The sequence below is a fragment of the Esox lucius genome, chromosome 11 (genome assembly GCF_011004845.1).
Source record: "Esox lucius isolate fEsoLuc1 chromosome 11, fEsoLuc1.pri, whole genome shotgun sequence".
NCBI classification, from domain to species: Eukaryota; Metazoa; Chordata; class Actinopteri; order Esociformes; family Esocidae; genus Esox; species Esox lucius.
Window position 1 is genome coordinate 26,994,972 of NC_047579.1, and position 25,199 is coordinate 27,020,170.

General features: G+C 42.1%; 2 protein-coding genes across 2 annotated transcripts; both read left to right on the forward strand.

The window, feature by feature from the left end:
- Positions 1-12,160: 12,160 nt before the first annotated feature.
- Positions 12,161-17,004, forward strand: eif3d (eukaryotic translation initiation factor 3, subunit D). The gene is made up of 16 exons (XM_010891750.4): positions 12,161-12,264; positions 12,944-13,069; positions 13,156-13,201; positions 13,392-13,528; positions 13,654-13,739; positions 13,834-13,906; positions 14,122-14,237; positions 14,342-14,474; positions 14,619-14,766; positions 14,935-15,065; positions 15,180-15,265; positions 15,476-15,605; positions 15,696-15,838; positions 16,245-16,437; positions 16,631-16,727; positions 16,892-17,004. Exons 2-16 carry the CDS (start codon positions 12,947-12,949, stop codon positions 16,906-16,908), a joined length of 1,659 nt encoding a protein of 552 aa, XP_010890052.1. The 5' UTR covers positions 12,161-12,264; positions 12,944-12,946; the 3' UTR covers positions 16,909-17,004.
- An 86-nt stretch (positions 17,005-17,090) lies between these two features.
- LOC105022957 (GTPase IMAP family member 4) lies at positions 17,091-22,486 on the forward strand. The gene is made up of 3 exons (XM_010891751.3): positions 17,091-18,083; positions 18,602-19,396; positions 20,676-22,486. The coding sequence occupies exons 1-3, from the start codon at positions 18,029-18,031 to the stop codon at positions 20,795-20,797; spliced, it is 972 nt and encodes a 323-aa protein (XP_010890053.2). The 5' UTR covers positions 17,091-18,028; the 3' UTR covers positions 20,798-22,486.
- Positions 22,487-25,199: the final 2,713 nt, after the last annotated feature.

A 25,199-nucleotide genomic window follows, 5' to 3' on the forward strand; every position in this document is an offset into this window, starting at 1 on the left:
CCCAAATATTGGAGCACATCCAGTGCCTCTATTAACATTAGCATTCAAGTGCAAACTGCAAGTTCGGCACAGCAAAAGTAGGTGGGTAAGTGCCATTTCTGAACGTGTCACAGGCCTTTGATGTTGACAGCGGTTGTGCTAACCATTAACCCTTTCCTCCACCCTCACCCTCCAATGTCATGTGGTACTTTGCTTATTTTTTGGTTCTTTCAATAATCTAATTTGGATTATTTCAAATCCCCGGGCTGGGAACATATTGGACAGAACACACGCATGTTTATTTTAAGCCAACACGTAGCTCTGAATAAACCAACACGTAGCTCTCTAATTAACAGACCAGGTAAACATAAATGGTACCTTGGAGCTGTCGTGATACAACAGTATGTGTAAGTTAATGAGCGCCAGTACTCCTGTTGCTCTGGACAATTTGGGGGGAATTTTTGGAGATGAGGGACATTTGGCCCATCTGGATCCAGAACTTAATAAAGCATCTCTGCAATTCACGCACGACTTTCTGTTTAACGAAGATTAGGTGGTTCCGGTTGGCATGGTGACTTAAGTGGCTACATATGTTTTTTTATGACGGCTTACCTTAATATCTGCAAGCACTCTACACTCTTATGATGGCAGGTGTCAAAATAATGATTCAGGCTGCTCTTCCTGCCACACAACCTTGTCTCAGTTATCTGGGCTCTTTGAATTGTCCTCCAAATATATGGCCAATCTGAAACAGAATCTTATGGCCTACAGTTTTCTTTCTGCTAGAAATGTGAAATTTGCTTGAGATGAAGCCAATTTTACCTAGTGCAGGATGAAAAGGAAAATTACTCTTGCTATTCCAAGAGCAAAAAAAAAGTTCACAGACTCAGTTGGTTTCATGAGTAGGTTTCTCTCTGAGGTAGTTGGGACTGGATCTGTATTATTTCGTCAGTGGCTGTGCTCATTGTGTTGTTATGGTCTGTCCAGGCAGATGCACAGCACCATTCTTCCTACTGAAACTTGCACAGTACTAACACAAGCTGTGTGTTATCAAGGAATCAAGGGTATTGCTGGCTTTCAGGGGGAATCATATCAGAGCACATACTGATTGTATCAATGCCATAGATGGGGACAGGGCCAAGTATGAAGAGGTCAAGTCCTACTTATGGAAGTGAGATGTCAAGTTAACTCAGCGTTTCATGTGTCAAACTTCAGCGGAGGCGGCTTTACACAGCTACATTTGGTGATGCTACCTCTTCAATGTGAGACGTTCACACTTTGTGATGGCATTTTCTGGACAGTTTTAGAGCATGGAGGAAAAGGATGAAGGAATCGGCAAACCCCAATTTTCTGAAACAGCTTTTTAATAACAACAACTGAGCAGAGGGCACAGCTGTCAGCCCTTTAGGAAACCTACATCACACACTAACAGGCATGCTCAGATCCACGCATACAAACTGACCATGGAGGAACACTACTGTACACCAACAATCATACACTAAACACTCAATGAATGCTACCGTATAATATACGGAATTCAAATTGAAGACACATTTGTATATTAAGAATATTCTGGATGTATGGGTAACCCTGGGAATCAAACCCACAATCCTGGCTCTGCAAGCGCCATGTCGTTTACAAACTGAGCCGTACAAGACAACACAAACACATGGGGACCCCTCTGTGAAACGTCAGACATATACAAACTGGCAATTCGCTACAACACTAGTCTCTAAGGAAATGAGTCACGTTGCTAAGATACCAACAGTCTGACTGGAAAATAAATTAATAGGAAAGTTTTGTGAGTGTGCGGTTATTAAACTGAGAGACAGGTAAGTGGGTGGATGGAGCTGCAGCCTGGAAGAGAAGAAAGTAGAGAGAGGGAATGGGCAAAAATAGATTCGACCCACTCTGTAGGGCAAGCTGCTCTTTTGTCTTCCTTCTGAAAGCCACTGCTTACTTTGGCTCAAGTACACGTTGCTTCTACCACTGGCCTTCACGTTAACACTAGGCACAGTGTATGACGTTAAAGCCTACATAAATACTTTCAGACATAATAAATGAGCTGCCACTGAACCAGGAAATTACCTGTAGTAACGAGAAGACATCTGAAGAACTTGAGCTCTAGTCATAGGGTTTACACAGATACATTTTCTAGGTTAGCAGTCTCTTGCTGGGACAACTCTACTCATCAGCCACTGCTCTCTGCAGCATAGAGTAGCTTGCAATGTCATTTTGTTATATAGGGTCCTGGAAGATTCGGGGCATTATACATGTCTGTATTTGTATATATAATAAATATATTTTGTGCAATTCTACGCCACTGTAAATCAATGAAGATTGTTACTTTTACAGTTTTACTTTTCAGGTGTCCCCAATAATGGCTATTGGAAGGTGTGTAGTTTAGAAATGTTCATGGTGTGGTTTAAAAATGGTTATGGAATGGTTAGCAATCCCTAAAACCTTTCAAACATTTAAAAAGAGGAAAAGACATAGGATTTGCTATTTGCACAGAACCTTAAATAGCTTTATCAGGCGTTAGCACTTTGCCCCTTTTTAAATTGGTTAAGACATGATTCTTCTGCCCTCTAGCTGAGTGATGTAAGAACTATTGTTTCTCCTGTTGCCCTGGAATAATTTTTTTCAGATATAACCCTTATTGAACACTAACAAAGCTTTTGTCTTGTTATTTCTCACAATTTCTTTGCTCACTGGTGTAAAATGTTAAAACCATGCACCTTTGAATCAAAACGTCATACCCAGGTGACAACATTTCCAAATAACATCTTGCATGAAATCTGTACCTATGCCAATATCATGCACAGTAATGATTTGAGAACTTTCAAAGATTTGCAATTAAACAAACATTACAGGTAACTCCTATTTACAACTTATTCCAACCCTAACTTCTAATTTAATGGTGATAATGGGGCTTTGATGATGAAGGCAAGAAGCATTCATAATGAAAGAGACAACTATTGCTGGTTGGGTATCCACATTTCAAATTGAACAAATCATAATCAATACGTGAAGGGTCAGGTGGGGAAGCAGAAGCCCCAGCGCCATCTCCTGAGAGGCGGCGATCATGCAGGACAAGAGGAGAATAGTGGTTTAGAGACCAAACTCCTCGCTCATTGTGTAGAGACCTCTGTGTAGAGACCTCTGTGTAGAGACCACTGTGTAGAGACCACTGTGTAGAGACCACTGTGTAGAGACCTCTGTGTAGAGACCACTGTGTAGAGACCACTGTGTAGAGACCACTGTGTAGAGACCTCTGTGTAGAGACCACTGTGTAGAGACCACTGTCTACATAATAAGTGAGGAGTTGTTTGCCCAGTTGGCCGTGTGTGCGGTGGCACAGACCCAGACCCTGGCGCCCATACAACAGGAGCTGGCCAGGACGGTGCCTCCACGGTCCTCACCCAGTGTGAGCGAGTTGGTTCTACGGCTGGCCAAGGAGGATTACATCGAGGCAAATCTGGCTGTTTTCGAGAGAACGGCCAGGAGGGAAGGATGGCCTGTTGAGGAGTGGGCTGGGCTCATTGCACTGCAGGTTACAAACCCGGGCCATTTACTACGACATGGACAAAGAAGCCGCTGCAGAATACACAGGGCTTAAAAGGGAGATACTGGCCTGTTTCCACATCAATCCGAGGGAGAGAGCTCACCGGTTCCATGACTGGACTTACGAGGAGGGCGAGCCACCCTGGGGACAGTTATACCATCTGATAAGGTTAGTGAGAGGGTGGTTGGACCCAGCGAAAAGTACTGCCGACCTATTGGAAATGATAGTCATATATAAATGTCTTAGGGAGCTGCCAGTAACCATGTTAAAGGTAATTGGCCACCATAACACGATCACTGTTGACGCTCTGGTGAGGGTTACTGAAAGCTACTGAAAAACTATCAAAGGACAGGGAAAAGGAACTGACCCCCTGGCTAAACTGGGGTGGGAGAGGAAGGGAGACAGGAGTACATCCCTAGGCAGGGGATCCGCAGACACTTCCACTAAAAGACATAGCTCTCCGGCCAGACCAGTGCCGTGTTTTAGGTGTAAGGCCGTGGGACATATAGCAAGATACTGTCCGGTGGTGGATGAACCTATGCCCACCGAGACGTCCACCTAGCAGCCTCGACACGGGAGAGAAGGACCCCTTACCTGGAAGGGTTTTGAGAGTCTGGAAGAGGACGGGATGTTTGGCAGATGAGGTCCTGGCTGGCCAACTGGGACAGGTGTTCCAGGAGACCACAGGGGAGAACACCTGGGAAGGGTTCCACACAGAAGCATCAGGCAGGGATATCACCCTCCTCCCTGACCAATGTGATGGACGTCGCCCTATCCGAGGAACTCATGGGCCAATTTGGGACACCCAAGCACCTGCCAACATACAGCTCCCCAGGCAGCCTTTTGTAACCCCCTTGTCCCTCTCCCTATCACAGACCCCATTAGCAAGGATAGCCATGGACCTGGTGGAACACCTGCCAAGATCCGCGAGCGGACACAAGTACATCCTCGTGGCGATCGATTATGCTACCAAGTACCCGGAGGCCATACCCTGGAGAACCATGGTGTTAGAGTCTGTTCATTTTTTATCCACAAACAAAATGAATGCAACGGGTATTCAGGGGAGAATGTTTATTTAGAGTCCAAGATGGTGATCTTCCATAGTTCTTACACACTGTAAACCCTAACGTATTTCTTACTCAAATGTTTCTTCTAAGTGATACTCAAAGTTAGATAAATGTTCCCAATAACAAAAACGTTTGTGTTTTACTGATTTCACTAAATTTTTATGTTTAAAATGAAAATTTTCCCAGCATGCTCTGCTTCAAGTTGATAATTTGGAAACTTTTTATTATCCTTTTTTTGCATGGACATTGAATGATTGATTCATCTTAGCTACACAAACATCAGACACATACATTTGTCTAAAATAATCCAGTCATTTAGTCAAACATATATTTTGCACCCACTACTGAAATGATTGTAACAGTTATATAACAAATATTCCTGTCAAATCATTGTGCTGGAAATCAATAGGAATTTTGCATTCCTTTGCAAGCCAATGACAAGTGGGTTCCGTTGCTTAATTCTGGTTAAGTCCCCAGGTTTTCTAGAAATATCAGCGGAAGCAATTGTTTTCATTTTTGGAAATCTGGGGATTTCCTGAAAGTGTCTTTACCCAGGGCTTTCTGGCAACTTGTCAAAATACAGTACAGTGTATATTGAGGACATTTGAGATGTTTAGTCCTTGAGCTAGGTGGGTTGCAAGACTTCAAAATAAGGATTTATGGAATATGTTAGGTATTCAAAGTTGACTATTTTATAACAGTCAATAAAGTGAACTCATAAATTAGATAAAAAATGTGTTCAATAACCATGTCTCAGGCATTAACAAAAACAGTCATCGGTGGTGACTCTAGAGTTCATTTAAAGGGCAATGCATATTGGGAAATAATTTTCTTCTATATTTTTATGTACAGTAAATAATTTGTCATTTTTAAGTAATTACTTTTGAGTTAGTTGACTTAAGAATGTTGATGTAATCAGTTTCCACAAAGGTTTTGAGTATTCTGAACTTATTGGGTTTTACAGTGCATGTTCTCCAATAATGTTCTCCAACCATTACACAATCTATTATACTCCAATAAGAAAGGTTAATCCTACAGGGTACACTTGTATGATGTGTTTCAACCTCCCGTCTCGTCCATGGGTACACTGTAAAACCTAATATGTTCAGAATAATAAAAAATGTTGTGGAAACTGATTACATCAAAATATTTAAGTCAACTAACTTAATTTTGTTAAGTAAGTAATAACTTAAAAATTACAATTTATTGGAACTTAATAGTTAAATATTTATTTCAAGTTACCTGTACAGAAAAATATAGAAAATGATATCCCAATATGCATTGCCCTTTAAATGAACTCTGTAGTTATCACCCATGACTGTATTTGTTAATGCCTGAGATATGGTTATTGAACACATTTGTTCCATTAGTCAATTCCTTGCCAACAGTTATGAAATATTAAACTGTGTTTCCTTATTTTGAAGTCTTGTAAGCCCCCCACCACGAGCTCATGGATTGCTCATTTCAGATGCCATCAAAATATGCAGTGAAATATACTGAAACCCTAGCACAGTGCCTAGAAAGACATTCAAAATATTAAGGAAATTCTCAACAAAAAAAATAAACACTTCGGTTAAGAATTCTGGAAATCCTGGGAACTTCCGCAGCATTTTGCAAAGCTACCCACAAGGCATGGGCTGGCAAAGGAACGCATAATTTCGATTGGAACCAGAACATCTGAAGCAAAGATGGATATTTTATGAAATTGTTACAATAATTTCAGTAGCGGGTGCAAAATACATGTTTGACTAAATGATTGGATTACTTTAGACAAATGTATGTGTTTGATGTTTGTATAGCTAAGATGAATTAATCAGTCAAAGTACATGCAAAAAAGGATAATAAAACGTTTCCAAAATATCAACTTGAAGCATGCTGGGAACATTTTCATTTTAAACTTGTAAAAATTAGTAAAAGTCAGTAAAACATAAACGTTTTAAGTTATTGGGAACATTTATCTAACTTTGAGTTACACTTAGTAGAAACATTTGAGTAAGAAATATGTTAGTGTAACCCATGTTAAAATATGACATAAGTATGAATAAATAGTTTAAAAGCATAAATAAGTTGGATGGTAAAAGTGATTCATTTAATGTAAGTTAATAACATTTGAGTAAGAAATACGTTAGGGTTTACAGTGTACATCGATAGAATCTATCACATCATATGGACAGGTCCGAGCAGGAGCTGTGGACAGGGTGTGTGGGGCCTATCTTTAATTGCCACCACATCTTATCTATTGTCCGTTGTTCAGCGTTAGTCAGCACTTATGCATTATGTTAAGTTTCTCATGCCCATATTCTATCAATAGCAACAAAAGAGATAGGCAAAGAGCTGTTCTTATTGTTCTCATGGGTTGGCTTGCCGTCCACCATCCTCACTGACCTGGACACCCCCCTCCTGTCCCATCTCATGAGGAATTTCTGCGAGATCTACAACGTAGAGAAAATAAGAACAAGTGTTTATCACCCCCAGACAGACGGGTTCTGTGAACGGCTAAACAAGACCATTAAAAGCATGTTAGGGAGGATGGTGGTCCGAGATGGGAAGAATTGGGACATGCTTCTTCCCCTCTTGATTCGCGCTGCCAGAGGTCCCACAGGCAAGTACCGGGTTCTCTCACTTCAAGATGTTATACGGGAGACCCTGTAGGGGAATCCTGGACCTGGCCAAGGAAGCATGGGAGAGCCAACCCTGACCGTACATGTCCCTCATTGACCACGTGGTTCTGATAAGGGACAGGATGGCCCATTGTGCAAGAACATATGACCACAGAGCAAGGGGTGCAGGCCTGGGCATATGACAGGACGGCCCAACCACAACTGTTCCAACCAGGGGATAAATTGCTCCTTCTAGTACCTGACCCTCTGCACAAACTATTAGCATAGTGACAGGGTCCCTATAAAGTGGAAGCCCAGGTGTCATCTGTCAACTATCGGGCAAACAATTTGGCGGAAGGAAACCGGAGCAGGTCTACCACATAAATCTGGTGAATTCCTACCAGCATAGGGCAGCACAAGCACTCTTTGGAGTGAGCGGATCCACTGACGAGGACCTGAATGGAGAGGTCCCCCAGGGTAAGACATTGAACCTGCCAAAAAAGCAGTGTGAGGCCTTGGTGAGGCAGAACTGAAGCGTGTTCTCCAAGAAGCCAAGGCAGACCTCATTGCTGCAACACCACATCAAACCACACCAAACCAGGAAAGAATGGTCCAGCCCGATCGTGCTGGTGCCAAAACCAGACTGTTGACAAGATTCTGCAATGACATCTGAGGTGTAAATGCAATCTCCTGGTTCAACGTCTACCCCATGCTCCAGATAGATGAGTTGATTGAGCGGTTGGGCAAAGGCTCCTGCATTTCTACCTTGGATTTAACCAAGGGATATTGGTAGGTGCCCCTGGCACCGAAAAATAAACACAAGACTTTTGCATGTCTGAGGGACTGTTTCGGTAGACAAGAAAGGAGTACAGGCTTTCCTGGGCCTTACGGGATATTACAGACGGTTTACCCCCAACTATGGCAGTGTTGCCGCCCCTCTCACGGACCTCACAAGGAAAGTAGAGCCCATCTGGGCAGCATGGTCCGACACAGCGGAAAAGGCATCCCTACAGTTAAAACAAAGCCTGCGCAACAAACCAGTCCTGCGGACACAGGATTTCCAAGAACCTTACTCAGTGTACCCAGACGGGTTTGGCACCGAGATCGGAGCGGTCTTGACCCAATGGGACAAGGAGGAGACACACCCAATCCTGTACATCAGTAGAAAGCTCACTCAAAGAGAAAGGAACTATGCCACCATTGAACGGGAGGCATAAACCATAAAATTTGCCTTGGAGTACTTGAGGTACTACCTCCTTGGGAGGCACTTCCGCCTAACCACGGACCATGCACCCCTCCAGTGGATGGCCTGGAAATAAGTAGCATGGGAATTAAAATGTTCACAGCTTCTCTCTGATGCGTGAGGGTAGGTAGCCTTTAACATAAGCAATTATCTTAGACAACAGAGTTACAGCTGCACTGCTCAAATTATCATGTAATGGTTTTCTTGAAGCATAATTATATATTTAATCTTACTTGGCATTTACCGCAATATTGGAATTCCAATAGATTGGTCCTGTGATTAGACAGCTTGAAGTCCCAAGATATTTTCTATTCAAAGTCACAACATATTTTCTTCAAAGACAAACTAACTTAGCTGTAATCACAATCTGTTGTCACAATCTGTTATCAAAGATAATTTTCAAATATCTTTGGAACTGCCCACAAATTACTCAACACCATGAACAGGATCATTTGAGCTCTGTTGGCTATGATGCTTGCTTATGTTATAGGTTACCTACCATCGAACATTAGAGAGAAGCTGTGAAAATGTTAATTCCCATGCTACTTATTGTGTCTTATCAATTTATTGACAACCCCATGTTAATCACCAACTTCTTTATCTGTGCTGGGGGGCAGTAAAGATGATGCTGTAAACACCTCCATCTTAAATACATTATGAGATTTACTGTCCTTGGTTGGCATTGCTGTACATATTTTGACAGTTAGATAAAAGCCTTTACATCAGTAATCCATCAACCTGATATCCATGTCTACAGGGCTTATTAACACAATCTGTGTAAAACTGAACTGCTATAGACGAGACCTGCTTATTCGTTCCAGTTCGTTCTAAAGATTTATATAAATATAGAACTAATGGAAAGAACAACTGGGTGATGTCAATAGGAACCAAAACATAAGAAGCACATTAGCATAAACAAACACATATCATTTCTACTAGTAAATGGATTCTTATGTCTGTTTCTTTTAAACCTGTAGATTGATCAAATTGTCTCGCAACGTGCAATGTAGGAAAAGGACTGATGAAAAATATTGATTTATATAGGCTTAAAATGAATAAATAACCTTAGCAAATATTTAATAGTAGAATATATATGTTTGTTTATATGTTTATGTGTTGGTTAAGATGTTGTATTAATTAATGTATGCTTTTTCATGTTTTACTTGGTGCAGGTGCGACCCATTTGTTAATTCTACTAAAGTTTTATGTAAATATATTTACTGAATGAATGACAGGGTGGTACAGTGGATATAAAAAGTCTACACACCCCTGTTAAAATGCCAGGTTCTTGTGATGTAAAAGAATGAGAAAATGTCAGAACTTTTTCCACTTTTAATGTGACCTATAATGTCAACAATTTAATTTAAAAACAAACTGAAATCTTCGAGGGGGAAAATGAAAAATAAAAACCTTAAAATAACCTGGTTGTATAAGTGTGCACACCCTCTTATAACTGGGGATGTGGCTGTGTTCAGAATTTACCAATCACATTCAAACTCATGTTAAATAGAAGTCATTACATACCTGTCATCATTTAAAGTGGCTCTGATTCATCACAAATGAAGTCCAGCTGTTCTAGTAGAAGTTGCATTTCAGAGCAAAGGCCATGGTCCGCAGAGAGCTTCCAAAGCATCAGAGGGATCTCATTGTTAAAAGATATCAGTCAGGAGAAGGGTACAAAAAAAATCCAAAGCATTAGATATACCATGGAACACAGTGAAGACAGTCATCATCAAGTGGAGAAAATATGGTGAAAACAGAGACATTACCAATAACTGGATGTCCCTCCAAAATGTATCCAAAGACGCGAAGAAAACTGTACAGGGAGGCTTCCAAGAGGCCTACATCAACATTAAAGGAACTGCAGGAATTTCTGGCAAGTACTGGTTGTGTGCTACATGTGACAACGATATCCCGTATTTTTTATATGAATGGGCTATGGGGTAGGGGGGAAAGACGGAAGCCTTTTCTTAAAAGGAAAAAATATCCAAGCCCAGCTGAGGTTTGTAAAAACAAACATCAAGTCCCCCAAAAGCACAAGGGAAAATGTGTTATGGTCTGATGAAACCAAGGTTGAACCTTTTGGCCATAATTCCAAAAGGTATGTTTGGCGCAAAAACAACACTGCACATCACCCAAAGAACACCATACCCACAGGGAAGCATGATGGTGGATAATAGTCAGGGTGGAGGGAATTATGAACAGTTCTAAATACTGTGTGCTGTAATAAAATCAATAGGTGCTTCAACAAAATATTAGTTTAAGGGTGTGCACACTTATGCAACCAGGTTATTGTGAGTTTTTTATTTTTCCCCCTCAAAGATTTCAGTTTGTATTTCAATTGAATTGTTCACGTTAGATGTCACATTAAAGGTGTAAAACGTTCTGACATGATTTATCTTTGTCTCATTCTTTTACATCACAAGAACCTGGCATTTTAACAGGGGTGTGTAGACTTTTTATATTCACTGTATGTGTAGACACCAAAACAGGAAAAAGCATAAACTAACCAATAAAACATGTAAATATAAAGAAACACGTAATTTCTAAAACCTTGATAAATGTTAGCATTTATTGATTTCTAAATATAGTAGTTTTGTTGGTGTTTATGCCATGATTAGGTGTATCTGTCCCAAAGATATTTTACTGTCCTGAATATAATGTGCATTCTAGAACTCATTGTAGCCAATCAGAAAAAAGTTTTCAACAATACTGTGGTCTGATAGCCACGATATAAGAGACTGTATATCACTGGTATAACGTCACATCACTTTTTACGGGGTTTATTTACTTCAAATAAGGTATGTTTCCTATAGGCTTACCCCATCTCTGCATTTGGATAAAATCATGTAAATTTCATCAGGACAAGGCGTGTTTATTTGCATTAATTGATCACTCTACAACAAATTTTGTTCAACAGAAGGTTCAACAGAACATATGTAAATGTATTGATAAAAGTCACCTTGTCCAGTAAAAGATGGATATTAGATATTTACACTGCTATCAAAATGTTGAGGCGGAGAAAGCCTACACGAAACACAGGCCTTATTTGGAGTAGATAAAAAAAAAATACCCATTCTTATTGAGATTATAAATCTTTTTTTACAGAGTGTCCTGGCCAAGTTTGGCAGCAGTAAGTCATTATTTCAAAATTACAAACAGACATCATAAAATGTCAATAAGTAATCTAATAAAAAATAGAAATCACATAGTAAATTAGAATGATAAAAATAGCAAATTGAAAACATTGACTTCAAAATCTTTCATCAATGATTTAAAAACACCAAGAGGGACAAATTATTCCAATTTACAGAGAGAAAAACATGTACAATTGGTCAAATGGGTATAACTGAAGTACACCACGCTATAACGTTGCAATGTTTTCTCTCTGTTCTGGACAAATTAGTGAACAAAAATGTTTTTTTTTACATTCAAAATAAATAGTGTATGGGCATAGAGTAATTTGCACATTCGAACTTCTGGATTTTAAGTGCAAGAGATACATATTATGTATATATATATATATAGGTATATATACAAATTCTTTACGTATTGTAAAACAGACACAACCGCATCTACTTCGGGGAAAAAACGATTTTAACTATCGATATCGGAGAGTGAAAAGTCTGTATGGTACAAATTGGTTAACTTGCCCTTTAAAGTGACTGTCGTAAAATACAACCGGAAGTTCATTTCGTCTGTCGGTTTTACGACAATTTCAACTTCCTTTTTCTCCGGGGCTTAGGAGGGAGTTGTGACTTGACTGTTAGGCCAAATAAAAGCTGCCGTTTCGGTGTCACAATCTTCAAGGTGAGATTCAAGTAACGCATGTAAAGATGTATGAAAATTAAATGCGTACTATTATGGTTAGAGTAAACATAACGTCCTTTCGAGTACATCTCAGCTTACTGAAACCGCTGCTAGCTTAGAAACTTGCCACCTGGGTTAGCGAGCATGCCGGTTAGCTTGCCATAGGGACGTCCATATGGAACGAGAACGTACGCTTATTATACTATAAACTAGTGATCTGTACAATTTATGTACCATTGTTAGATATTCATGTTTCTCTGAAAATGTTCTTGGCTAATTGTGCTGCCTGCTAATATAATATTAATTAGCTAACTCTTTAAGAAGCTAACTTCGATAGCAAGCCATCAAACGACGTTATTTTTCTATATTTTTAAGACATTGCATGGTGATTTCGTGTAATCAGCAAATGGTCTTATGGCAATTTATCCATCTGATGGTAATCTGGGTCAGTGATGACTAGGCCACTGCGCAAACTGAAATTGCTATCCATATAATGGTAAAGCATTGGTGAGTGAAAACAGTGCTGTTCATTGTCTGAGACCCTCTGACCGAGGTTACTAACCCTGTCATACAGTATCGATCAAACGTACGCCGAATCCCATTCCAATGTATTGCTACCCAGATACATTTGAAATGTGCACTGTCTTCTAAGTCTTTAATCAATATGCCCTTTTGTCAGACTATGGCGAAGTTCCACGCCCCTGAGATCCAGGACAATCCTGATGGATGGGGTCCCTGTGCTGTCCCTGAGAAGTTTAAGGACATGCCTTACCAGCCCTTCAGCAAAGGAGACCGCCTTGGAAAGGTCAGACCACCTCTTCCTCATTACACTGTCCCTCTTCTAGAGATAGGCATTAGGTTGACCGGTCTACGTTATTTCTCTCTGTCCAGGTGGCTGACTGGACCGGAGCGACCTACCAGGACAAGAGATACACAAGTGGGTGAAGTTGTATTGTAGTATTCATTAATAATAGGACGTAAGGAGTAATGTCGCTAATATCAACATCTGTGTGCTATGTTTGTGGGTTAATGTTTGACTGGAGAGGCGAGTTGTAACCTGGCAACTAAGCCAGTATGTTTGTAGCACCATTGTTTCCGGGACTGATTTTGTTTGGTTGTTTTAACAGACAAGTACTCATCTCAGTTTGGGGGCGGTAGTCAGTATGCCTACTTCCACGAGGAGGACGAGACAAGCTTCCAGCTGGTTGACACTGCCAAGACGCAGAAGACCGCTTACCAGAGGAACCGCATGAGGTTTGCTCAGGTACGTGCCCTGACCTGCTTGACCTCGCATGCACACATGGAACCCCAAGAAAGGATGTTTCCCCCGTCCTCTTTTATGACAGTGTTAATTCTGTTGAGATTCATGTGTGTATGGGGTTTCTACAGAGGAACCTACGCAGGGACAAGGACCGCAGGAACCTGACCCAGTTCAATATGCAGACCTTGCCAAAGAGTGCCAAGCAGAAGGAGAGGTGAGCCGCATGCTTCACCTGCGGATGTGGCTTACTAAACGGTCGTCGTTTCCTCCTTCATGTCTTTGTCTAATCTCCTTCGCCCTCCGTCCAGGGATCGCATGCGTCTACAGAAGAAGTTTCAGAAGCAGTTTGGCGTCCGTCAGAAGTGGGACCAGAAATCCCAGGTATGGATAGATCAGCGGTGCATGTGGGCGGTTTAATCAGTTGGCCCGCTGACTTTGGAAATGTTTGGCGTTGCTCCCCGGATGATGCCCGGCCTATTCACAAGACGCCCACGGGGATGTTGTTTCCACATGCCTGCTAACGCCACCATGTGTATCTGTGTCCCCATTCTCCCATTGCCCCTTCCCCCTCTTATACCTTTCATTTCAAGGCCCAGCTGAAGCCCAGGGACTCGTCCGTGGAGGTCCGGAGCGACTGGGAGGTGAAGGAGGAGATGGACTTTCCCAGGCTGATGAAGATGAGATATATGGACGTAGAGGACCCGATTGACATGTCAGTGACCTTTCCCCCAGTGGTCAAGGACGTGACCGGTCAGTGATTCCCTTTCCTTCCCACTGCGGGAGAATGTAACGCCAGTCGTGTTTTGTCTCCCTCAGTGAGTGCTGCGGTGCGTTGGAGTATTACGACAAGGCGTTCGACCGCATCACCACTCGCAACGAGAAGCCGCTCAAGAGCATCAAGAGGATCTTCCACACTGTGACCACCACCGACGACCCGGTCATACGCAAGGTACGCTGTCTGTCACGCACTTCACAGCACCGGGCCAGGTGCAGGCGCTCCGTGCAACCTTTTGGTTCCTGTTTTTTGTCGCTTTGTCTGTACGTTCTTGTTAACAACGAACTGAAATCCTTCTGTACACCCTCTCCGCTCCAGCTGGCTAAGACCCAGGGCAACGTGTTTGCCACCGATGCCATCCTTGCCACCCTGATGTGCTGCACACGCTCAGTCAACTCCTGGGACATCATCGTGCAGAGAGTGGGCAACAAGCTCTTCTTTGACAAGAGGGACAACTCAGACTTTGGTAAGGCTTCCTCAACTCCTGTTCTTGCTCAGTTGGTTCGCCTCAGAACAGTCTGCGTAGCGTTGTGTTTACCAATGAATCCGAAGTCTCTGTGTCTGACTCACCTGATATTTCAGTGCCCTTTCAGTGTCCTCATGCCACGGTTAAAGATTTGTGTCGTCCTGTCAGATCTGTTGACGGTGAGTGAGACCGCCAACGAGCCGCCGCAGGACGAGGGCAACTCCTTCAACTCGCCCCGTAACCTGGCCATGGAGGCCACCTACATCAACCATAATTTCAGCCAGCAGTGTCTGCGCATGGTAACCCTTCCGCTACCGTACACCCACGGCCGGATAAAGGCTGCATTTACAGGATGTTCGTTCCTTTACTGTTGATGGTTCTAGAGGGGTGACATCTTGTTTCCCCCTCATTAGGGCGGGGAGAGACACAAGTTCCCTAACCCTAACCCGTTTGTGGAGGAGGACATGGACAAGAGTGAGGTGGCCTCGGTTGCTTACAGGTGTGTGCTGCCCCCCACTGACATTTCTCAGTACTGCAGTCTTATCACGGCCAGGCCATATCAGTCAGGCCATCTGCACACTTCCTTTAGGTCAGAAGTAGTATGGGGTTCAGAGGATCCACGAGGTCTGTCCAGCTCCTCTACAGGCCGCCTGCGGGCATGCCGTGGCTGGCCAGACCTGTGAACACGTCGGTGCGTTTCTTCTCTCAGGTACCGCCGCTGGAAGCTGGGGGACGACATTGACCTGATTGTGCGCTGTGAGCACGACGGAGTGATGACCGGGGCCAACGGAGAAGTGTCCTTCATCAACGTCAAGACCCTCAACGAGTGGGACTCCCGAGTAAGACCGAAAATGAGAGAAAAGGCGCCGTCAAATATGTAGTCCTGTCATCCTCCCCGGTGTTGGTTAAGTGTTGCGTTTCCTGTTTAGCACTGTAACGGCGTGGACTGGCGTCAGAAGCTGGACTCTCAGAGGGGAGCTGTTCTGGCCACCGAGCTGAAAAACAACAGCTACAAACTGGCCCGCTGGACCTGCTGTGCCATGCTGGCCGGCTCAGAGTACCTCAAGCTGGGGTCGGTAATGTAGACCTACTCGTCAGCTGTGTCCAAATGTACCTTTCTTTGCACTTGCACAGTTGAGTTTCTGTTTGCTCTCGTGCCATGCGAGTAGATGGGCCAGGTTCTGTTTGGGTTTGTACTCGGATGTTTGTGTAAAACATGACATTTGTTCTAGTTCAGACTTGTGTGTTGGAATGGGCCTTCATGGGACTTGTGCTCATTGGGCTTGGGCCCGGCCCGGGGAACCCGGAGTACTGGTTTTTATATGTATTGGGTTGTTCATTCCATTCACCTGCCCTCCAAGGTCTGCATTAAAGATAGGATTAGCAGCTATTCATTAGTTGTATTTATGTTAATGAAATAATGCCTAGATATTCACTTAGTTCTGAGTTTAATCACTCCACCTCCAAAAATGTCCCAGGTATGTGTCTCGTTACCATGCGAAGGACTCTGCGCGTCACGTGATCCTGGGCACCCAGCAGTTCCAGCCCACTGAGTTTGCCAGCCAGATCAACCTGAGCATGGAGAACGCCTGGGGCATCCTGCGCTGTGTCATTGACATCTGCCGTAAGCTGGATGAGGGAAAGTACCTCATCCTCAAGGACCCCAACAAGGTGAGCATGTGACTTGAACCCCTGGGCTGATCCCTGTTTCTGTGGCGAGATGAAAACTGCTGAAGGATTTGTGTTGACGCAACTTGTTAGTAGATTGTTTGATAGTCACAGAACATACAGAGCCAAAGCCTGGTGAGCTGGAGTGTTATTTAGTGTCAATCCTAATCCTGTGTTTTTGTATTTTTGTCAATAGCAAGTTATCCGCGTGTACAGCTTGCCTGACGGGACCTTTAGCTCAGATGAAGATGAGGAAGAGGATGATGACGAAGAAGACGAGGAGGAGGAGGAAGGTGAGATTGATTAGATGCTGCCATGTTGTAGCTGTGTTTATCAATGGGGTGTGTTGTCCCGGCCACCGCCAGTTAGGTTTATTAACTGAGCTGCTAGTAAAGGACTTATGTGGCCAATGATTCATTGGTTATTAATGTCCTTTTCCCCCCCATTCTTTTTCTAGATGAAGCAGAACCTTAAGGTGGAGATTGCGCGGGTGACCGAAGTGATCTGCATTACACATTACTCCCTTGTTACATTCAAAATAAAGACCTCTGAGACTGGGTGTATCGGTTATACTGTTTTATTGTATCTTATCCAGCTGAAATATAAGGAAGTATGCCTGAGTCATAAAATGAGTATTGCTAAGTGGTGTTGGCAATTTAGTGTTTAATGTCTTCTAGGTAGTGTCAGACTGCAGCTTCCAGAAGACCTGGGACAATGAATCCCCAATTAGAGGGTTGGAAAAATGGTGTGGAATTTGCCTCAAGGTTCAGAACTGAGTTGGAGGGATCTCTGTTACAACATCTCATTGGTGAAACATTGCAGAGGTGGTATGATGGCTTGGTCATGCTACGGACATTTGACCCAACATGATTGTTTTATTTTACATCATGTTAACCTGCCCAAATATTTTTGTTACCCTAAAATGGGGGGACAACGTACAAAAACATGCAGTCGTATCTGTCACTGTTAAAAACATTTGGAGTTCTGTGTCTGGTTTATCTGAAGGCACCCACCCGGAATCCAACCTTACTCCTCCCACTTATCAGCCACTTAAATGAGTCCTTATCGCTAGGGTACACTCATTTGAGTTTTTGCCCTAGCACTCACACACCTGATTCAAGTTTAAGACTTGATGGTACTGTAGATTGATAATGTCAATCAGGTGTGTAAGTGGAAGGGCAACGTTTGAAAGAGGTGTGTGAGGGGCTAGAGCAAAAACAGCGATGTGCACCCTTTGGATTCCTGAGGACTGGGAAACACCTTATCTGGTCACCATCCAAAAGTGCATAGGTTTCTCATATACAGTTTACTAGTAGAGGCTGTGTCATTTGGTGCAGTGTAGACTGCATCACAGCCAGCCTGTGGATTCATGGCCATATGGTGTTATCTAGCTGGTTGAATCTGCAGTCTAATCATACAGTCCCACTGTGAACTTTGAATCCCTGGGATAGTGTAAGGGCTATAAAATTGTATTATCAGGCAATGGCAACAGACCTAGCTGTTCAGGTGATCAGATGGATAGGTAGACGACTGGGAAGGATTTTCTTAAAGAAAGCAAAGACTTTGTATTAAGCCGGTAAACAGTCAATTTGGTATGGATTTCAGCAAGGTTGGGGTGGAAATTGAAGGCACCTCAGATTCTCAGCCAGGTTAGTTTTTACCATTTCCTGGTGGACTTGATGAACTTGATATATGTTTTATTTTCCAGACTAATACAAAATGTCAGAAAATTATGTTTAAAAAGATACCAAAGTATTTTCCTGATTTAGCTTCTTTTTTTTTCAAATAAAGGTAACTCGAGTAAACAAATAACATTTAATTAAGTTAAACTGCACGTAATGCCACTGTGTGAAAAATTAATTGCCCCCTTACACTAAGTAACTGGTTGTGAAACCTTTACCTGCAATGTCGATTAGCTCACTTTTTCATCCAAACCTGCAATAACTCAGATATGGGGTAGCAAGTTAGCCTGGTGGGGTAAGGGCTTCTGAACAGTGACCAAAAGGTTGCTATATCCAATACCTGAACCTGCTAGTTTCAAACATATTCATTCAGGTCTAGACACACGTCTCAACTGGATTTAGTTCTGGCCAATCTGGAGAAAATTGCTTTTCAGCACACTGTATACAATAAAACATAATTTGGGTGATATGATTGCTTTTTATAGGCCAAGACATCCGTCTCTCTGTGGTCTCAGGGTTGCGAATTATACTGATCGGAGAGAGAGAGGCTGGAAAGAGTGCTGTGGGCAACGCCATCCTGGGCAGGGGGGCGTTTGACACGGTGGGGGTGAAAACGAGGACAGCCGTGAGGCGGCGAGGCAAGGTGGCTGGGAGGCAGGTGACTGTGGTGGACACCCCTGGTTGGGAGTGGTTTCCCTCCAGAGGTTCCTCTCTTGAGGCCAGGAAGGAGATCATTAGGGGCGTGTCACTGTGCCAGCCTGGCCCCCATGTCATACTCCTGGTGGTGCCCCTTTCCTTTTCTTTCACCCAACGGGAGCACCAGGCAGCTGTGGATCACGTGGAGATGCTAGGTGAGCATGCGTGGGGGCATACTCTGGTGCTGTTCACAGTGAAGGGTGAAAGGTTGAAGGACACCACCCTGGAGGAGGAGGTGGAGGAGAGTGAGGAGCTCGAGGGCCTAGTTAAAAGATGCGGGGGCCGCTGTCATGCCCTGTACGGGAGGACCAGGAAGGGACAAGATCCTGTGGCAGAGCTGATGGAGAAGCTGGACGACATGTGGGCCAAGAACCGTGGGGAGCTGCTGTCAAGCGATGCAATCCTGAAGGATGCCAGGGAGAAGGAAAAGGAGGAGGTGAGGAGACATCAGGAGGAGGCCAGGGAGAGAGAGCAGGAGCGGAGGAGGGTCATGGTGGCTTTAAGGGAGATGAAAGTGCGAAAAGGAGAGGAGTCCACAAGACAGCAGAGCCGGAGGACGAGATACACAAACGAGATACCAGACAGTGAGTGAAACACAATCATACACTTAGTAGTTAGGTTATTAGGTCCACCAAACTGTCAACACAAGGGACCGAAGCGACATTAGGCATTGCGAGTCCCTGTTGTGGTGTTCCCAATATCTTATAAATGGCATTGGACAACAGTGTCTAGGGCTTAAAGAGAATCTTGTGACAGACCAAAATCATCCAGTCAGCACCAGTCCTGTGGGTGAAAACAGCTTGTTGTAAAGAAGTAGGAGTCTGACAAGAATCATGCAGGTTAACAGGCCACAGACAGGCAGTTCTGATAATAACGGCAGAACGGCATCTCAGAACGCGCAACAGTCTTTGTCACGAACGGGTTACTGCAGCAGAACACAATAGGATTCACTGTAATCAGCTACAAAAACGAAAAAGCAGCGCTAGCGGCATGCCATCGCCAAAACGGGACAGCTGAAGAGTGGAATATCCTTGCCGGGTCTGATGAATCCTGGTTCCTGGTAGATTTCGTTGATGGCAGAGTAGCCATTTGGTTTTGGAATTTTAGGCTGGCGGGTAGCCTAGCATTTTTGGCATCTGACCACCAATAGAAAGGGTTAGGGTTAGTCAGGACTTGGCATAAACATCATGAGTCCATGCATCCATTCTGCCTAGTGTCAATCCTACAGGGAAGTTGTGGTGTAATGTGAGTAATGGTTTCCCAGCTCCTCGAACAGATATTAAACCAAACAAAGACATGAAAGTATAAATATTCTTGTAGAATTCACGCCCTGAAGAATTCAGGCTGTTTGTGGGTCAGACAGGGTTCTGACCTGGCACTTTAGTGAACAAAATAGACATATAAACAAAATAGATTTTCGTAATAAAATGCATTCCCACACAGATTTTATAAGAACTTTTAACCCAATCTGATGGTTTCCTCATGTGAATATTGTGCAGGGCATTAAATAATAAAAACCAGGCTGAAATCATGAAGTTGAACTAGGTTGCGTAAATATATATGGACTGGACAACATAACAGTATCACAGGGCAGAGGTGATAGCAATGTCATCTGAATATTTTTGCCAAAATATTCAGATGGCAGAAATAGTAGCATGTTGTGTTCATATTTTAGTTTAGTGTAGACAGGTGTACTTAATAAACTGAATACTGAGTGTATGCTTTCACTGTTTAACTATAAATAAATAAAAATCTAAAGTAGGCCATCAATCATACATACAGTCATTTGGCCAGTATGTTCTCAATCTGATTAAAGTACAGGCATTTGTGTACATTCACATGTTGTGTGTGTTTTGACTACAGGTGTGGAGAACAGATCAACAGATCATACTTCAGGTTCAAACTTCACCTGGGCTGACCTCGGGACCATTGTCAGTCGGAGTTTTAAAACAGTTATATGGGGGGATAAAAATGGTAGTAAATGACAGAGAAATGAACACTGATGACTTATCAACAATAACTTTTTAAAGGTATTTGCAGCATGCACATCCTAGTCAAACTAGGAAACACCATACTATTGTTCTTGTCCAAAGACATTTGAGTTTTACGAGTCATTAGGCATCTTTACTGACTTGTTACTGAATTGTTTTATAGAACTTATCTGCATGCATACCATACTGTGGGTATGGTTGTGAATACATGAATGGCTTTTGTGTTAATGAGGTAAATATATTAACACCACTCTTGAAAACAGAATTTGATTTGAGGATGGTTGATTTTCAAATTATACAGTATCTGTGTACAGATACCATTTCTTATCCGTCAAGACAATTTTATATAGCCCATTTTAATTTTGAATCACCTATACAATGAATCCAAGAGGTTTAATAAACACAATTTTTATGTCATGATAATCAAGATACACAAACGTTGACAAGTGAGCCAGAAAATACAGATGGGAGCATGTGTCCTGTGGCCAGCGAGAGCATGAATATTCCACCAACACCTAGTTCAGCAACACCAGGTGGACTTTGGACAGGAAGGACTAGGTGTGCTGTGAAAAGCTATTACTTATCAGGGTGTAGGTTTGCTAGCCTGTTTGCCTAGAAAAAACGTTTATAGGTATGATGCTGCATTCAGGTGCTGTTAGTCTTATGTTCTTTGTTTCCAGGGGAAAATTTCACTGAATGACGCTTCCAGTTGGAATTAGAAGTAGGTAGTGTTTTCACTCAAGTTGTTCAATTGAGTTGTCAAATGTTCAACCAAAAGGTGACAACACTCCGTATATGAATATTACAACAACCATATCAACAGAGTTGGGGAGTAACGGATTACAAGTAATCCACTAGATTTATACCAAATGGCATTACAAAAAATTGTAAGTGTAATCAGTTACATTACCAGCTAAAATAATGTAATCGGATTACAGATACTTTTAAAATTATGATTACTTTTGGGTTACTGAAATTGAAAAACAATAGGTACGCGAAATAATTATGACACATAGCATGTTTGATTTTTTTTATTTAATGTTTTAACACTAGAACTGCCGGGGATTGTTTTATGCCTAAAACCGCCAAACGCGGGTAAAATGTACCCATGCGCGATTGCGCCTGGCTGCTGCAATTCTGCAACAAGTAATGTACTGTAATTGTATTAAGACATTGTCTTCACAAAATAATGTCTCAAGTCATAAAATGAGTTTTGTTTAAACTATCTAATCACTAATCGCCTAATTTAGTTTAATTTATAATGTATGATGAGTGGAGTGAACATCAACAACCTTGAGGTAACCATTACATTTATTTATAACATAAAATCACAGCTATATATTCCTGAAAAAGGAGTGGAAACAGTGGTTTCTTATTCGATGTTCGATTTAATTCAAAACACCGACCGAACGCACTAGGCCTACTTGGTCATATACAGATCAGCGCTGACATGAACAGCGAAAATGTACAAAAACAAACTCTCACCATTTTACAAGCAATAGACTATGATAAAGGCAGGGGAAGCAGAAGGGAACATACAGAGATGAAGCTAACGATTAGGCTGTGTGAAAAATCAAGAACAAACAATATGATTCCGGGACGTGTTAAATGCAGTGTTGCCAACTTAGCGACTTTGTCGCTAGATTTAGCAACTTTTCAGACCCCCTTAGCGACTTTTCTTCAAAAAAGCGACTAGCGACAAATCTAGCGACTTTTTGTGGTGTTATTGGAGACTTGTTCTTACACTTCTCAACGAGCAGCGAGTGCCTGGGCCCCTCCCCCACTGAAAGCACACACGGGCGGCCCAGTTCCTCCGAGCTGCAGTCAGAGCAGGAAATGTTAACTCCTCCTCCAGACTGAAAATGAATCAAGCATGTGCATGCGGGAAGCCCCCCCCCTGGCTTTTCCCGCCCATAATGTAAAATGTAAATGGTCTTTGTTTAAAATAAATCACAGCACAAAAATAAATCACTGTCTGCATGATTCGACTCACACAGCCTCAGTCACTTACTCACCTCGTCCACTGTGTGTGCCTCTCTGTGATAAACCTCTAGCTGGCTAGCTCATGATTGATAAATAGATAGATAAGACAATTTACAACATTTGTAAATATGCATGCATATTCTTTTCCCCAACAAGAGTTTTGTATGTTAAAAAAGAAAAAAAAATCCATTCATGATGCTGATGGGAAAATATGAAAATTAGGCGATTATGTCATTTAGCGACTATTAGGACAGCCAATAGCGACTTTCCTTACTGGGGAGTTGGCAACACTGGTTAAATGAACGGGAGACTGCACGATTTTTCATTCATGTTTTACACACAGTGAACATTGGTGGGAATTTTGAACACATGAATAGGTTACTAAAACACACTTCGAACACACATTCAGCACCTTGACTGTGCATTTTCCACAGATCGCCTTGCCGCATTTCAGACACATGGCGAAGGTTTTATTTTGTTTACATAGGGCCTTCACCATGCAAGTCATTCTCCTATGCTCTTCTGTACCAGCGAGGGGCACGGAGACACACGGTGCCTCTTTTTACGCCAACCCAACTGAAGCCCCTCTGGGAATGTTGTCATTCATGCAGCTCTGGTACAACACACATGCATTGATCCAGTATGTTGTAAAACACTGCAACCGGCCATCTCCGCGTGCCACCTTGAGAGAGAGAGAGAGGTTCATTGTAGCATTCAGTTCATTTGAATTACAGGATACAATTTAAAAACAGATTGACTGTTGCAATGTTTTAATACCTAATAGCTTAGTAATAATAATAATCTTTCACAGAATATTGCCGAGCCATTTGGTTGAGCACGTCAACCCCTACACTGTGAACCCTAAAGTAGCACCGGTATCGCACCACTTACTGCCCCACTAGACCAGTTCTAGGTTCTAAGGAGTGGGGAGCAGAAAATAATTACACCAGAGACCGTGGTTTTAAATTCAAAAGGACGGCAATTTACTGAACACAAAACACACTTATAAAATACAGTACACCAAACAAAAATACCCTGCAGGTTCTTAATATTGAGGTAAATATAATAAATGAAAGGGTATTTCACTCTCTTTTTGTTCAAAGTTATTTTAGTCGAACTAATCTAAGTTAGACCAGTCTCTTTTTCCAAGGTTGCACCTAATTTAGAATTCCTTTTTTTTCCTGAGTTAACTCCTTTTTTCCTTTCTTTTAAGGGTAAAAGAATACCTTCAATTACACAATCAAATCAAAGTAGACCACAATCATTTCGGATCACATTCAAAAATATGAACTCAATATGAAAATAAAAGTATAAAACCTTAAATTCAAGTTCAAGTCCAAATGTGAGTTTAATTATTCGGTTCAATGAAGTTTCAGTTCGCTTCAGTCCAAAAATAATAATTCAATCAGTTCCCAGTTCAGTTCAAAAACAATTCCTGACACTCCTACCACTCTGGCAGCGAGTCACCATACGCAGGAGATTTCCTCACTGGTGCGATGGAGAAGATGAATTGAAGGTCTGGGCCTGGCTCGCCATCTTGAATCCCGTCTATGCACGTGCACGCCTGCACGCTGCAGACCAATCCTCACTCCGACCGAGCTTCAACACCAAAAAACTGACTAAAACCGGTGTGGCTTAGTTCTCATAAAATCCCTGACAGTTCCCGACCAGGTAAGTTATGTTTTTCAACTGCAAAATCAACTTTTCTACTCTTATCCCATTATGCTTATTAGCCACCACTCGTTCTCTCCGATTTTCCTCCCGCTCTCTCCCTCAGGTCTCTACTACAGCGTCACTCAGGTGTTGCGTCTAGCGTCACTAGTCCCTTAAAGAGGCATACATTTTCTGACGGCATACTTTTAATCCTAAACATTAAATTATTGTTGTAAACATTTTTTATTACATTAAATGAATCACTTGTACCTTCCAACTTATTCATGCTTTTAAACTATTTATTCATACTTGTGTCATATTTTAACTTGGGTTACACTTATTTACACTTAAAAGTATTTCTTACTCATATGTTTCTACTAAGTTTTACTCAATTTTTACAAGTTTAAAATGAAAATTTTCCCAGCATGCTCTGCTTTAAGTTGATATTTTGGAAACGATTTGTTATCCTTTTTTTGCATGTACTTTGACTGATTAATTAATCTTAGCTACACAAACATCAAACACATACATTTGTCTAAAGTAATCCAATCATTTAGTCAAACATATATTCTGCACCCGCTAGTGAAATGATTGTAACAATTACATAAAATATACATCTTTGTTTCAGATGTTCTGGTTGCAATAGGAACATATCACAGCATAATTTGACATAATCTGAAATGAACAGTCCATGAGCTCATGGTGGGGGACTTCCAAGAATTTATAAATATGTTAAGTATTCACAGTATAATATTTTATG

Excerpts from the sequence above, each read along its gene's own strand:
- LOC105022957 (XM_010891751.3), top strand. The coding sequence starts at position 18,029 with ATGGATTTCAGCAAGGTTGGGGTGGAAATTGAAGGCACCTCAGATTCT. Across the intron at positions 18,084-18,601 it reads CACCTCAGATTCTCAGCCAG|GCCAAGACATCCGTCTCTCT; the intron begins GTTAGTTTTTAC and ends TGCTTTTTATAG. Across the intron at positions 19,397-20,675 it reads CACAAACGAGATACCAGACA|GTGTGGAGAACAGATCAACA; the intron begins GTGAGTGAAACA and ends TTTTGACTACAG.
- eif3d (XM_010891750.4), top strand. The coding sequence starts at position 12,947 with ATGGCGAAGTTCCACGCCCCTGAGATCCAGGACAATCCTGATGGATGG. Across the intron at positions 13,529-13,653 it reads ACCGCATGAGGTTTGCTCAG|AGGAACCTACGCAGGGACAA; the intron begins GTACGTGCCCTG and ends GGGTTTCTACAG. Across the intron at positions 13,907-14,121 it reads AGTGGGACCAGAAATCCCAG|CTGAAGCCCAGGGACTCGTC; the intron begins GTATGGATAGAT and ends TTCAAGGCCCAG.